The sequence below is a fragment of the Phyllosticta citriasiana genome (genome assembly GCF_038021145.1).
Source record: "Phyllosticta citriasiana strain CBS 120426 chromosome Unknown IWZ02scaffold_5, whole genome shotgun sequence".
NCBI classification, from domain to species: Eukaryota; Fungi; Ascomycota; class Dothideomycetes; order Botryosphaeriales; family Phyllostictaceae; genus Phyllosticta; species Phyllosticta citriasiana.
Genome location: NW_027117282.1, coordinates 1,053,650 through 1,067,513, shown reverse-complemented (window position 1 = coordinate 1,067,513; position 13,864 = coordinate 1,053,650). Strand labels below are relative to the sequence as shown.

The window sequence follows — 13,864 nt, the reverse complement described above, 5'->3', positions numbered from 1 at the left end:
ATAGATAGATATACAGGTGGGTAGATAGATTGGTAGGTAAGTAGGTAGGTTACGTACGTACGTAGGTACGTGTAGGTAGGTAGCAAGGAAGTCTATGATTTGCGCATTTTATTTGTTTGTTTGTTTAGTTCGTCGGTATGTGAGGTATTCTGCCATGATTCTTTCTCCGTCCCCATCCGCTTCTTCTGGCGTGAGGTAGGTAGGTAGGTAGATAAATGGTGCCGCCTCTGCGCGCGCTCTTTTGATCCAAGTCCAAATGTGATGTGTTCATCCACTTGTGTGTGTGTGTGTGTGTGTGTGTGTGTATGTATCCAACGTGGCTGGCTCACCTACCACCAAGCTTGCTTGCTTGCTTGCACCCACATGGTGTGTAGTTTTGTTGCTCCTCACCTCTCCTCGTCTTGCACCTCCGCTCCTCGCGCTTCGGGAGATTAGCTGTGGAAACTCACTGCTCACAGCTTCCCACACCTCGCCCTCTCTCACCATAACAAAACATCCACCTCCCCCCTACAAGCCCGCAGCAAGCATGAGCCCATACCCGATCGTCACAACAACACCAAAAGTAAGCACACTCGCGGTGACACCCCTCGTAATAAAATGTCTAACCTTCAAATAGCGATTGCCGACCTCGTTCTCGAGCATAATGGCCGTCATATTGGGGAAGCCGCTGGTCGGCAACCCCATGGCGGCGCTGCACATGAGGACGGAGCCCATGACGAGCAGGTTGGGATGCGGCTCGACCATGGCCTGCCCGACCTCCTTGACGAGCGGCAGCACGATGAGGGCGGCGACTGTGTGGCTGATGAAGGTGGCGACGACGAGGATGAGGGCTGCGAAGACAACGAGCACCCCGTAGAGGCTGAGCTGGTCGACGCGGTCGGTGATGCGCGCGGCGATGGTGGCGAGGAGGCCTGACGACGAGACGGCTTTGCCGAGGGCGAGACCACCGGCCGCTAGGATGATGATGGTCCAGAGGAAGTTGTTGAAGTCTTCTTTGGTTAGGATGCCGGTGCCAAAGAAGAGGGCGAGCGGGATGATGGCTACGACGCCCATGTCGCCGAGGTACGGTTCAAGTTGGTGCGTCACGCACCATAGCACTATGGTAAGCAGCGTCACGCCGCTGATGAAGTACTGAATGCCCGTGAAGCGATCCTTCATGCGCCGGATCGGCACAATGGTCGTGTTGCGCCCCGGTCGGAACGTCGCGAGTAGCAGCACCCAAATGAGCAGCACCGAGATGATGCACACGGGCAGCGCGATGAAGAACCAGATACCCCACCCCGGCTGCGGCGCCATGTTTTGCAGCGCTATGAGGTTCTGAGGCGACGCAATGGGCGAAGCGGCACCGCCAATGTTGGAGCTCAGCGCTATGCCGAGGAGAAGCGCCTTGCTCATGTCCGATTCTGCTGGCAGGTTGCGCAGAATGGGCTGGATGATGGAGAAGCACAGGACGGGAGCGGCCACGTTGGAAATCCACATGCTGGCAAACATGGCGACGAACATGGCTGTCAGGAGAACGGTCCGCGGCCGCGTGCCCGCCTTGGACAAGACAAATGTGGCCATCATCTTGGCTATGTTGTACTTGCTGAGCGCAGCCGCAATGGTAAAGCCGCCAAGCAGAAGCATGATGACGGGCGTCCACATGGCGGCAAAAATGTACGACGCAGCTGCTTTCGAATTGAGGCGCGTATAAGGCGGCGATTCGGCGCGCACTACCCGAAGCACCACTACGAGAAAAGGTACAAGTAGGGAGGTGACGAAAAGGGGAATGGCCTAAAAAGTCAACCTTTGTCCATCAGCCAACAAGATCAACTCACCTCTGTCGCCCACAGCAAACTGACAAAAATCACCAGCGCCAAGCAATTCTGCTGCTCCGGCACGTCCATTATGGGCACCAAGAGCAGCACCAGAAAGATGGCCAAAATTGCAATCAGGGTATAAAACGTCGAGCTGACCAACCAGCGCGGACAAGTATAACGACCAACGGGCGTCTGAATCTCTTTTGTTGCAATCTCTGGGTCGTCGCCCTGCAACCGCGGCTTGCCTTCGGCATCGCGGCCCAGCATCGTCTGTCGGATGCCCAGATTGGCGGCCTGCGCCTTGCGCTCAATGCCAATCATCTCGCGCCACACCGTGTTGCGCTCCCACACAACGTGCTCGCGTAGGTGGAGGCGCAGCTCGCCCTTGGCCGTTGCAACATCGCCCTCGGTGCAAAGGTCCGCGTAAGCCTGCTCCACGCGCGCTAAATTTGCGGAAAGCTTTTCCATGGTCGATTGGCGAAAGGGGTAAGCGGTTTCAACGTTTTTCGAAATGTAGGCGCTCTTGAGGCTGCGGTCCATGATTTTGTCATACTTTTTCAGAACCTTGCTAAAGCCAGTCCGATTGAGCTGGAGATAGGACCGCAGCTCGCAGATGTTGACGTAGAGGCCCACGGTGCGCTTTTTGATGGTAATGATGGAGTCGTAGAGGGCGGAAAAGGACATGTCGTTTTCGTCGTCAAAAGCCAGACTGCGCCGCCTCTTGATGCCATTGGATGATATGGAGCTCCTTCTCACACCATCTTTTGACCGCGTCTTGCGCAGAGCAGCGCTCTCGTCGGCATCCTCGTCGCTCTCGGCCTCGGCGTCCTCGGCGATCGAGTTGCCCATGATGCTTTTCCGCCTCTTGCCAAAACCAAATCCGAAGACGCTAGCCTTGCGCTTTCCCGAGCTTTGCCTTGAAGGTGGCGCGCCGTCCTCGTCGTCCAGATCGAAAGCCTCTTGGGTGTTTAGATAGCGCTCCACCTCGTGCAGGGTTGCCTCGAGCTCGGTAAAGACCTCCATTTCCTTGGCCTCGTAAAAGGCTTTGATCTTTTCCAACTCATGGTCCAGGGCTGTTGTAAATGTCTTGTCGGGGTCATCTGCGGGACTAGCGAGCAGCGGCGACGACTCGGCGTCTGGCAGATCTGGGCCGGCGCGCTGGTTGACCTGCTTTTCGAGCTGGTAGATTCTGGCGACAGTCAGTCAAGACGAAACTGCCACGATCGCCCCAAGCTGCTCCGCCCCGGGCCAAGTGTGGGCTGGCTGGGTTGTGCACGCACAGTTTCTTGAGATTGCTGTAGGCAATGTAGTTGCTGCTCCAGTCGGGGACGGCGTTGAACTGGATGCTGTGGGAAAACTTCATCTCGGCGTCTTCGAGCAGGCGCTCGAGCTTGTCGCGCCGCTTGCGCTCGCGTCGGGAAAGGTGGTGACCGTCTGCAGAGTGCCGGTGGTGGTGGTGGTGGTGTCGGTGTGCGGGTCTGGCTGCGGTGTTCGGTCCGGCGGCGGGGACGAGGTCCTCGAGCTCGACGAGAGCGTTGTGCTGCCAGGGAGGGGGAAGGGCAAAGTCGTCGGTAGGGGGAGGAGGAGGAGGAGGAGGCGCGGAGGAAAAGGACGACAAACGGACAGGGCGTTGGCGGTCCAGAGTCGCGGTTGTTTATAGGAGTGAGCAAGATGTGGACCCCAAGCGTGGGGTGTATGGGTGGGATGAGGTGGAGGGAGCTCGGGCTCGGGCGCGGACGGGAGACGGAGACGATGTTGTAGGATGCGGCGACGGACGTGGGAGGGGGGGGGGGGGGGGGGGGGGAGCAGGCTAGGTCATGCGGACGGGAGTGGTGGTCAGGTCGTCTTGGTCTGGTCTGGTCTGGTCGGGTCGGGTTGGACTGAAATGGATGTCGTCGGGCTTTGGGATGGTGAAAGTAACATGAAGGGTCCTTGGTCCAGCACAACGCGTAGCCTCTCAGCATGCCAACTGCGACGGCTCCGATTGGCCGACGCCGTTCAGCCCCAGCCCGCTCGATACTCAACTCCATGTCCCAGTTGATCCCACGCTCACATTGTAACCTTCACCATGACCGTCCGCACTAGCAGGCACATAGGTGTCCGTACTTCCTGCTGGCACCATGCAGTTTCAGTCATGAGGAAGCCATTTCTTTTTACTATCTGATCTTCCCCAATTGCAGACCGCAGCCGGCCCGCTCCACGCCATTTTCTTTTGCTGCTGCGAAGCCAATAAGAAACTAAAGTCCACCGAGTCCGTTCCATCTCGACGAGGCCGCTCGTCGCCATGGTCCAGCCAAGACTTCCGGCAGCGGGCGAACCCCCAAACCATCCTCTCGCTCCCTGAATCCTCCCGGATGATATCAACAAGAGCCGCACCGTCGCAAAGCGCAAAAACCAGCTCCCGCCTCCCGCATCAAGCGTGACAGCAGCGCATCTCGCTCGCCTTCAGCTCACAGGCAGCGCAACTGCCGAGAACGACAAAGGGCCTGGAGGCAAGGCATAAGACGCTCGTTACCAGTCACCCCAGCCGGGTCCAACCGTCCGCATGTGCACGCTTGCCACTTGTAAGCCTGGGTCTTGAAAGATGCAGCACAGGCGGGCTCGTGCGCCGACGATGTCCCAAACAGCTGGGGCGAATGAACGACCATACCCTCTTTGTCCGGTCCGTCACACCCGCGGGCCTTGTCATGGCGGCCTGCACGCAAGCCTCCGAGTCCGTCCCTCTGCTCGCGGCCAACGGCGGCGCATTGCGCCGACAGCGATTGGCGGGGAGTCCAGAGAAGAGGCATCGGCGGTGGGAGGCGGCCATGATCAAGGGCGGCAGGTGGAGAGGGGCGGGAGGGAGAGGGCGAAAGTCCCGGGGCCAACTGCTTGTCCGCCGTCAAGCCTCTGTTGCCTGCCACTCGTACATTCGAGGGCAGCAGAGGGGGACGGGGAGAAGTGGAGATAACTCAACACCGCTGCTAAAGGAAAAAAAAAAAAAAAAAAAAAAACATGAAACAAAACAGGAGCATACAGCAGAGACGCAAATACTGAACCAAGAAAACTAAAACGCAGTGCTCCTCTTCATCTTGGCATGACACTCGAGTATGTAGACGAGAGGTTTGACAAGAATGTGAATTTGATGGGATATCGATGCGAAAAGACAACCCAAGCGCCAAGTTCCCGCCTGCCAAACGCGATGCCATGCCAAATGTCAAAAAAGCAGAGCGACTAAAGTATAAACACCAGTTTCCAGTGGCGAGACAGAAGCCTCAAACCAGTGGTTCCAAAGGAATGACCTCAGAGGCCGCTCCTCAAGACCTGAGCAATTACGGATCGCAGTGAAACCCGCGCGGCGCACTCGCTGGATAACCCCTCACCGCTCAGATGAATGGATTCTTGCTGCTGTTGCCGTATCCGTAGCTCTTTTCATAGTCAGGGGTTGTCTCCCCAACATAACCGTGACTGCTGCTGCGGCCGTGGTTGTAGGGCGGGCTCACGCTCAAATTGACGGCTCGTGAGGCGCCTACGTTGCCCATCTTCTCGTCGTGGTTGACGTCCGAGACGGATCGGTTCTCGTGCTGCGTGCCGAACGAGGGAAATGGTCGCGGCTGCAGCACGTAGGGCTCCACCTTGGCGTTGTGATATTCGTAAACCGGGGGCGCGACCTCGGGACTGACAGGGCGCGGCGGCGCCGGAGCCCTGCTGGTCGTTGTCATGGCAGGAGCGTCGTGTCCGCGGTAGTAATCGGTCTGGGGATCGACGATGTAAGCTTGGCCACCCTCTGCGCGCGTCTTGCCGCGGCCGGCGAAGACGCTGCAGGCACGAACGATGCCGATGAGGGCGATGATGACCCAGACGAGGACGATGCCGGTGGAGATGAGCGCCTCGGTTTGAATGCCGTCCGCAATCTTGGCCACGAGCTTTTCGACGGTGCCAGAGACCTGGTCGGCGGTTTCGCTGCCAGGAGAGGCGAGGAATGAATCCGTGTCAGAATCGTTGCCGAGTGCCGCCGCGGCTCCCAGAGAAAAGGTGTCATTGGGGAGCGTGGGAAAGTCGACGTGCGCGTGGTCGTGGACCCAGCTAAGACCCTTTTGAACGCTCTCAATCTTGATGCCAATCAAGCAGTTCAAAACTTCCTTGATGGGGTCGTACAGAATGGTACCGCCAAAAGTCGTGTTCAGGGCATCGCTCATCTCGTCGACAAAGACGTTGAGCGTGTTGTTGACGGCCTTGGTGCTGGTGTTGACCCAGCTAAACAGATCGTCGTTGAGATTGTCATTGACCGAGACAATGGCTTTGTTGGTACCGTTGGCCCACGAGGACGAGGCATTGTTGAGCGCAAAAACGACCTTGTCGGCAAAGTCGCCAACCTGCTGCGTCAAAGCTGGGACCTCCTTTTCTATAGTCTTGAGCAGGATGTATTGGCAGAGACAGGCAAAGAGACCTGCAAGCCCCAGGCAAAGAACAAAGAGAGCAGGCATGGACGTGGCGTACGCCACGGCCCAGCGCACGGCCGTCTGACGGCGGGTCGAGCTGAAGCGGTTGGCGATCATGATGCCGAAATCCGAGGTATAAGGCCGGGAGACAATGTAGACGGCGTCCATGGGATCGTTGGGATTTTGGCTAATGAGCGTGGCACGCTGCTGCATCTTCCTCCAGCGCTGAATTTCTCGCCACGCCATGGGAACGCAAACGAGAATGGCGGCGACGACAATGACGGCGATGAAAACCTTTCTGGCCGTAATCTCAATGTCAACAAGTCCATCGAAAAAGTCGTTGATGCCATTGTTCTCGGAGCAGAAGCTGAGTTGTTCCTTGGCAGGGACGGGGAAGAGGGAACGGTCGACCTGGAATGTGCTCGTGTGGTTGTTGATGAGATCCTTGACTTGCTCAAAAGGCCAGCGCAGGGCGGTGTTGGTGAGATTCTTGACGTCGCTAAAGGTCGGGATGGAGTTGTTGAGCTTGTCCAGACCCTCGTCCAAGCCAGAAGGAAGCTGGAGATTCTTGAGCTCGTCGACCTGCTTGGTCAAGTTGAGCTTGGACATGCCACTGCCGCCAAAGATTTCGGGGATGCTGTTGATGCCGTCAATGAGCTTGTTGACCTCGTCCTGAAAGTCGCTGGCGACATTGGAAATGTCGTCTCCAATCGTATCCAGAGTCTTGTTGAGCGCATCGGAAACGTCCTCGGTGACCTGGATGGCAACGTGCAAACCGCTGCGGACAGCAAAGGTGATGAGGCAGAGGTAGGTAGACGTCAACAGGTTGATGTAAAAGACGAAGATTTCTTCCACGGCCGTGACGGTAAGCTCGAGCATGGACATGAGGCCGTCGACAGTCTTGTCAATGCCGGTGGCCGTGAGTTCGTTGACTCCCTGCGCCATGTAGTGGGGCATGGAAGCCATGACGCTGCCGGCGGTCTCGACGCTCGTGCATGCAGAAAGGGCCTCGCGCCTGGCCGAGTCGAGGTTGCTGTTGAGGTCTTTGGTGGCGATGAGAACGCGCACCAGAATGAGAAGGAGTAGGACGGTCCAGCGGTTGATCCAGACCTGCGAAAGCCTAGCTCGAAGGCCGAGGTACGGTGTAAGGTATGGTGCCTGGTTCGGCAAAGGTCTCGGTGCATCCTGCGCAGCGTAGTAGTCCCGCATCTCATGGTCGCCAGCGGAGAGAGATGGAGGTACGCCCGGAAGGGAGGGGTGCTGGTTCGTTGCGGAAGACATGATGATGAAGGAGGGAATTGAAAACGCTTGCCTGAAGCGGTGGTATTAGGAGACTTGCCAACCAGCGGCCAAATTGAATGAGAGTAGTGGTAGTTGGGGTTGTTGTAGAAAAGAAGGTAGTGGTTGAGAGATGGAGGTAGTCTTGAGGAAGAGGTGGAAGTGAAGGTGAAGGTGTATCAAGAATCTAATAGTCGAGGACAAAGGAACCGCGGGGTTCTATTCTAATTACAGAAGACAATGGCGAGTGAAAGATGCGCAGCACATGACTCGAAAGTGAATAAAGAGGTGAAAGAGAAGTGGTGAATAAGCACCGAGTGAAGAGAAAGACGAGAGTTATTTGACGTACCGTGTGGAGGTGCATGGCGGACGCTTGAGGCAGTGGCTTGCTGGAAAGAGTTGAAACAAGGCGCCCGCGCGGGCATGCGGGTTCAGAGACCAGCCAGTCATTCATGTCTCTATTCTGGGGAGTTGAGGATGTTTGGTAGCGCTGGCATCAAAATAGCCGCCCTCGGATGTCGGAACAGGGCTCGACAGCCAACCATTTGTCTGCGGAGCGGCCAGTCTGGCGTCGGCCAGAGGGAGCGATGCAGCAAACGGACAGCGCCAGTGCGAGTGAGGGCACAGGGTTAATTTGCTAAGCGCTGAGGTCGTCGTTGTCGTCTGCTTGCTGGGGCTCCAGACCAGGCCTGTTGGAACGAGGTTGAAGCGTCGTGGGAGCACGACAGCGGGGTGGACCACTCTACCACAAGTGGCGGGGTCGCGGTGCCGGGTGGCGGCCATGACAGCTTCGATCTCTTTCTTTGTTGATTGTCGACCTGGTGTTGAGGGCGCGGGGGCTGATCCGCCGTGACCATGGGGGAGAGGCCACGTTGGAAGAGCCGCCCGCGATGGTGGACAAAAAGTGGGCGCCGAGGGGCTTTAAAGATGGACGTTGACTGTTGACTGTTCCTTGTTTTCGCGCCACCCTAAGGTGAAGCCGGACGTCATGCCGCCGTGTGCAGGTGACCGGGGATGCCGTCTCTTCCATGACCGACCACCAGCACCAAAATCCACGATGCCATGTCTGGTGTTGGTCATTAAGCAAGGGGTGTCTTTTCTCTTTTTCCCTTTTCCCTTTTTGCCCTCTCTTTGCTGTCAAATGACCCAGCGCTTGCTTGCCCTGGCATTTGTACGACGACGTCGCTGATTGGCTGTGCCTTTCATCCCGAAGCTGCAGATCCTTTTGCTGCACCTCAACCGCACCCCAACATGTACATGTAGGTAGACTCCATCTCAGCTGCGTCAGCTACGAATGCGCAATCCATCGCACGGCCAATGTCGCTCTCATGCACCCGCCGTCGTGCTGGCTGTCTAATGACGCCGTTCCTCCAGAGACATGTCTTGCTTCTTTGTCCCGGTCAAGCTCTCGCCCGCTCTTCTCCATCATCGACCTTCGAGCCATTTCTACCCACAAGGCCATGGAATGATTCAAGGTTCATCCAAATTTTCCAAGCCGTGAGACATTTCGACTCAAACCCACTTGGCACTCGGTGACTCCGCGAGTCGAGGTCGCCCGCGACCTGCCTTGCACTGCCCAAGTCGCCTCGTCCATGAGAGCGCCCGTTGGCTGAATACCAGCTTGCGGAACGCCATTCTACCCTGCAAGAGCGTCGTCTGGCGCGCAAAGCCCACTCGCAAAGTATCCATGTGGACCGACGGCCTCGGCATCAATTCCATGTCTTGCAGGCGTGCCTTGTGTGTGCTTACGGCACAAAAGTCATCTCTGCCTAAGAGGTCCCGAGCACATGGCAGTAACAAAAGATTGTATTTGCTTCTTCGTCATTCTTCTTCGAGAAAGGTCCAGGCATCCGTGGATTATCCCCCATGTGAGACCTCGGGGCTATGCCTTTGCGCGAGTCGAGTCTCGACTTGGCTGATGGAGTAGTCCGAAGTCAAGTACCCAGCGCAACAAACCATCACCACCACTATAGAAGGTAGACGTTGAAGCATCCCAATGGCGGTACTGCACTATCCTCTGCTCAAGTATCCAGATGGCTTTTCTATCTTTCCCGTCACCATAACGTTGTCGTGTTTCTCTTGCACGTTGTCGCATTTACCACTTTTGCTCCTTTTTTGACACCACTTACCTCCGGAGCGGGTTTTTCTATATCCGACACCGTTGGCGATAGGAGGCCCGGGCGTAAACACCATATCATTCTGCTCCTCCAAACATTGTCCTTGATTCTTAAACACTTTCGAATTTTTTGGTCCCCTCGGTCTCCTTGATCCTTGAAACAGCGTGGTAAGTCGTGCACAAATCTCATGCATTTTACCTGAGCTGTGTGCTCGCAATTCTCCTGATTTCCTGCTGGCATTTCAACACTTATGTTAACAATCCACGCAACCTGAACGAAAGGTTTGTGTCACGATGGGGTCACCAACCTTAGCCGCAAGCTGTTGGCGCATTGACTTTGCTTGCCAGCTCACTGTTGACACTTGAGGTCCCATCGCTACACAAGAGTTCAACACCATGCTGCCCTTCATCATTGTTCTCTCTTGGAGGACTCAATCATCGACCCAAAAGTGTGTCAGGTTGCGACAAGATCTGTTGCTGACAAGCTGCACAGGAAGAGTTTCAGAGTTGTATTCACGCGTCGGCGTGTTGGTTGTGAGTTGCCTCTTATCCGCCAAAGCGAAAGCGAATCAAAGCGAATTCGCATCGTCACGCTCTGCTGACCCTGGCCCAATAAGAAAATTTGTTCACACCTGTTGCAAGTACTTCTATCCCAACCAGCCTCAGGCTTTGCTTCTTCAAACCAAACCATCTTCGAAGGCTCTCTGTCCTCTGGCATAGGCACACCAAAGCAAGTACAGTACCAGGTAAAAACTGTGGTGGTGGCTGACTTGTGAATTCGAACAGTCATTCGAATTGGCTGCTTTTCAAGACACGACAGCTGACAGTCTCCAAATCGAGGCTACTTCCCAATCCTACCTACCCTTCCCACTCCGACCCACTCCGACTCAGCTCTTTTGCATCAACGAGTTTGATTCACCAAAGGCACACCAAGGTACGTAACCCAAACCAAACCAAAGCTCTCTTCCAGTCTGAGATTATCCCCACTGGCGATGACGTGCAAATCAAACTGATTTTTGAATCATTTGACAGCCTGAAAGCTTCTTTGGGGGTGAAGCTCGAGAACACATTCATCACATCCGACAGCGCATCTCCCCACGTCAATCCTACCACCTGACCACGCACACCTGTCACTTGCCAGAGCACCAGCATCAACTTCTGCTCTGCCGTGTTCAAACCGCGGTGCATCGATCTCGCTTTATCGACAAAGTGTCCCCTCATACCATGGACATGCCCGTCTCCAAGCCGTCGCGCAATCATCCTCAAAGCGGCACCGCGCTTGGATTTGCCATGCCTCCCTCTCCACCCGCTGAAATGACAAACAACTACGACGCCGTCAGGCTCAACCAGTATTTGCCTGAAATCCGCTCTCTCCAGCAGGCCCAGCAAGCCAAATTCTCTCAGCAGACTTCATACCTCGACAATGCCACCCACTTGGAGAAGCAGGGATATGCCGCTTCTGAGCAGGCTTGTGGCCTTCAGAATGGCCCGGGAGCCTTCAATCCGTACGAGGACCAGTACCGCAAATACTCTGCTCCCTCTGAGCAATCCCGTCGGATTCGGAACGGCCCCGCCATTTCCGCCCTTCAACAAGCTCGTCGCATTCCAGATAGCCAGACGCAGTACTCCCAGGATGCCGGCAAACTGCTGGACCATGGCATGCAAGCTGAAGTCGAGAGCGTGACCAAGTCTCTCAACACCTTCAAGATCTCACCGCCGTACAACGAGTCTGCCGACAACAGAAATCATGCTAAGAGCTTTGGCAGTATCGACTACCCCCAGTACTCTGAGCAGCACTTGCGGAGGATCGTGCACCAGCAGACGCCGCAGCGCGGCTATGATCCCATCGCCAGTGGACTCAAGGCGCGTCTGACCCAGATGCATGCTGACGAAGTTGCGTCTATGCCTTGCAAGAATTCGACTCCGACGCAGTCTATCCAGGTTCCCACTCCACAGTCCATGACGACACAGGACTTGCAGCGCTTGCGCCGCTCGCAGGCCACTCAGTACCTGGAAGGCGTTCAGAGTATGCAGGGCACTCAGCCCGTGCCCGGCGCTCAGCAAATCCAGGACCCACAGCACTTTCAGGTCGCCAAGCATGCTGCACACGCCCACGACTTTTCTCATTCTCAAGACTTGAGCTACGCCCGCGACGATACCTATGCCCGCGACGTGTCGTACACCCCGAGTACTCTGAATGTGCAGCTCTCCAAGCATGGCGAGTCCAATCAGACGATCCAGAAGCCCTTTGAGCGTCGTGGGGCTATCGACTTGGGTCGCAACGTGCCACAGTCTGCCCCATTCACGCCCGAGCCGTCTCAATCCGTCGTTACTTACAATTCCGACGAGGTCAACGATACTCAGTATGGAGGTGGTCACACTTCGAGCAGGGTGTGGGTTTCGGACAGATGCCGTCAGGAAGAGCAGTACGAGGTCGCTCAGATTGGTGTCCGTCGCAACTTTCGCAAGTACGACAAGGACATCATGGAGCCCATCAAGGACTTTGGGTCATGGCTTCGACACCAATCTGCCATGCATAACGTCAAGCTCGAGGCGGAAAAGCGCAAAATTGCAGAAATGGAGCAGCGCGCTCTCGTGCGCGAGAAGGACAAGGAAGCTCAGATGGCGGGCGTGCCCTTCTGGGATCTTAGGGACAGACAACCTGGCCACGGCGCTGCACTGGGCATGCCCACAATTTGGTGCCCGGACTGGAAGACGCCAGACCGTCGCGTTGCGGCTTGGCCAACGCTGTCCGAGATGAAGTGGGAGGGAGATGACCGCGCGCGCACTGGCGTCAAGCGCTTCTTGCCTCTTCCTCGCGAGCCCACCAACGGTGCCGTCGCATGGAACCACCTGCCGATGATCCACCAGCAGCCGTTCGACCAGGTCTGGACGATTCCGACTGAGCTCGACATTCTGTACCCCATGCACCAGCTCGACGAGGAGGCCGAGCGCGACAAGTACAGGCTTCTTCCGCCTGATTTGATTGATTCCATCGAGCCTGGTCCGCGCGATGTCTACGGCAAGGGTGATCTCGACCCCAAGCACGCGGTGCAGCCTGAGACGTGAGTTGAATGATCCTCTGTTGGTGATTTGATACGGACTGACAGTATCAGGTACGTCAGCCCCCAGCCTCCGCTACCGCCTCGTCCTCACTTCGTCTACCCTCACAAGATGTGATCAATGCGACCATTCGTCTTGTGGACCCGTCCTTTAACGGAAAATCCCCTCACGATTTCACCCCAAAATCTCATTACCCAGCAAGTGCGTAGGCGACTCTTTCTAACAAGGAGTCTCTAAGCTTGCCATTTCTTTTTCGTTTCCTTGCGTCTCTGCGTTCTGCCTTCTTTCCTGCCTTCTGGCGGTCAGCGTTTCGACTTGCTATTCCTCTTCTTGGACACCGTCCCATGAAAACATGCGACGTGCGACTTCTTTTTTCCTTGGACACGCGATATCCATCATCACCAGACTGGACCCAGACTGGACCTTCCACCCACCGGAATTTTCTTCATTGGTTTCGACTTTCATTGACAGGCGTTCGTTCGTTTTCCGGAGCGATATTCTCACGATGCGCAAACAGCCGTTAACGGCTGCCATGAGGCAAGCCAGCGACTGCTCACACGCTGGCGTTTCTCAGCGGTTTACGACTCACAAAGACATTGCATTGATTATTTGACACGATTGATTCAGCTCACACAGCATGGCGTTGCATGGCACTGCATTTGAGCAGGCAAGGCGAGCCTTGTCAGCTCGCCCTTCCCACCATCACATCATCACAGCATCGGGAGCCCACATTCAGCGTTGTCCACGACACAGCCAACTTTGGCTCGTAAGCTGGACAAAGCGAGCGCGACCGACCTCAAAACAATGGCGTTGGTTTTGTGCCTTTCTTCATCCCTTCACTCCGTAGCAGACACAAACAAAACGGGTTTCCTTGATATCTCCTTTGTCTGTTTGCCGGCTGACAATGAACAATGAACAATGCCCGCGCTGCTGAATGGGCGGCATTGGTTGCGTACTGTATAAGTAGATTGTGCGCGCTGCTTGGTAGGTTCATCAAGCAACCCGGACAACATCGACATCTTAGGCATCCATGGAACAGGTAAGTCCCCCCCAGCTTCGCTGATGAGCAGTAGATCTCGATCGATTCAACGGATGCACGAACGACAGAACGACGGCTACGAAAATGGTGGGAGCGGGAGGGAAGGTCAAGGTAAGTCCCCCACCCCTGAGGTATGCTGACAGTAGCA

General features: G+C 56.0%; 3 protein-coding genes across 3 annotated transcripts; 1 reads left to right on the top strand and 2 right to left on the bottom strand.

Annotated features, from left to right (window-relative positions):
- Positions 1-507: 507 nt before the first annotated feature.
- Positions 508-3,921, bottom strand: IWZ02DRAFT_468989 (plasma membrane phosphate transporter-like protein Pho87; the record flags this gene model as incomplete). Its single annotated transcript, XM_066768675.1, has 4 exons — positions 508-1,773; positions 1,818-2,988; positions 3,080-3,339; positions 3,853-3,921. The coding sequence occupies 4 exons, from the start codon at positions 3,919-3,921 to the stop codon at positions 508-510; spliced, it is 2,766 nt and encodes a 921-aa protein (XP_066623810.1).
- An 848-nt stretch (positions 3,922-4,769) lies between these two features.
- On the bottom strand, positions 4,770-7,531 carry IWZ02DRAFT_448682 (uncharacterized protein). Its single transcript, XM_066767346.1, has one exon. It carries the CDS (start codon positions 7,499-7,501, stop codon positions 5,165-5,167), a length of 2,337 nt encoding a protein of 778 aa, XP_066623809.1. The 5' UTR covers positions 7,502-7,531; the 3' UTR covers positions 4,770-5,164.
- A 4,453-nt stretch (positions 7,532-11,984) lies between these two features.
- On the top strand, positions 11,985-12,813 carry IWZ02DRAFT_400143 (uncharacterized protein). Its single transcript, XM_066765620.1, has 2 exons — positions 11,985-12,679; positions 12,731-12,813. The coding sequence occupies exons 1-2, from the start codon at positions 12,099-12,101 to the stop codon at positions 12,792-12,794; spliced, it is 645 nt and encodes a 214-aa protein (XP_066623808.1). The 5' UTR covers positions 11,985-12,098; the 3' UTR covers positions 12,795-12,813.
- The last annotated feature ends 1,051 nt before the right edge of the window (positions 12,814-13,864 follow it).

Excerpts from the sequence above, each read along its gene's own strand:
- IWZ02DRAFT_400143 (XM_066765620.1), top strand. The coding sequence starts at position 12,099 with ATGGAGCCCATCAAGGACTTTGGGTCATGGCTTCGACACCAATCTGCC. Across the intron at positions 12,680-12,730 it reads CACGCGGTGCAGCCTGAGAC|GTACGTCAGCCCCCAGCCTC; the intron begins GTGAGTTGAATG and ends TGACAGTATCAG.
- IWZ02DRAFT_448682 (XM_066767346.1), bottom strand. The coding sequence starts at position 7,501 with ATGTCTTCCGCAACGAACCAGCACCCCTCCCTTCCGGGCGTACCTCCA.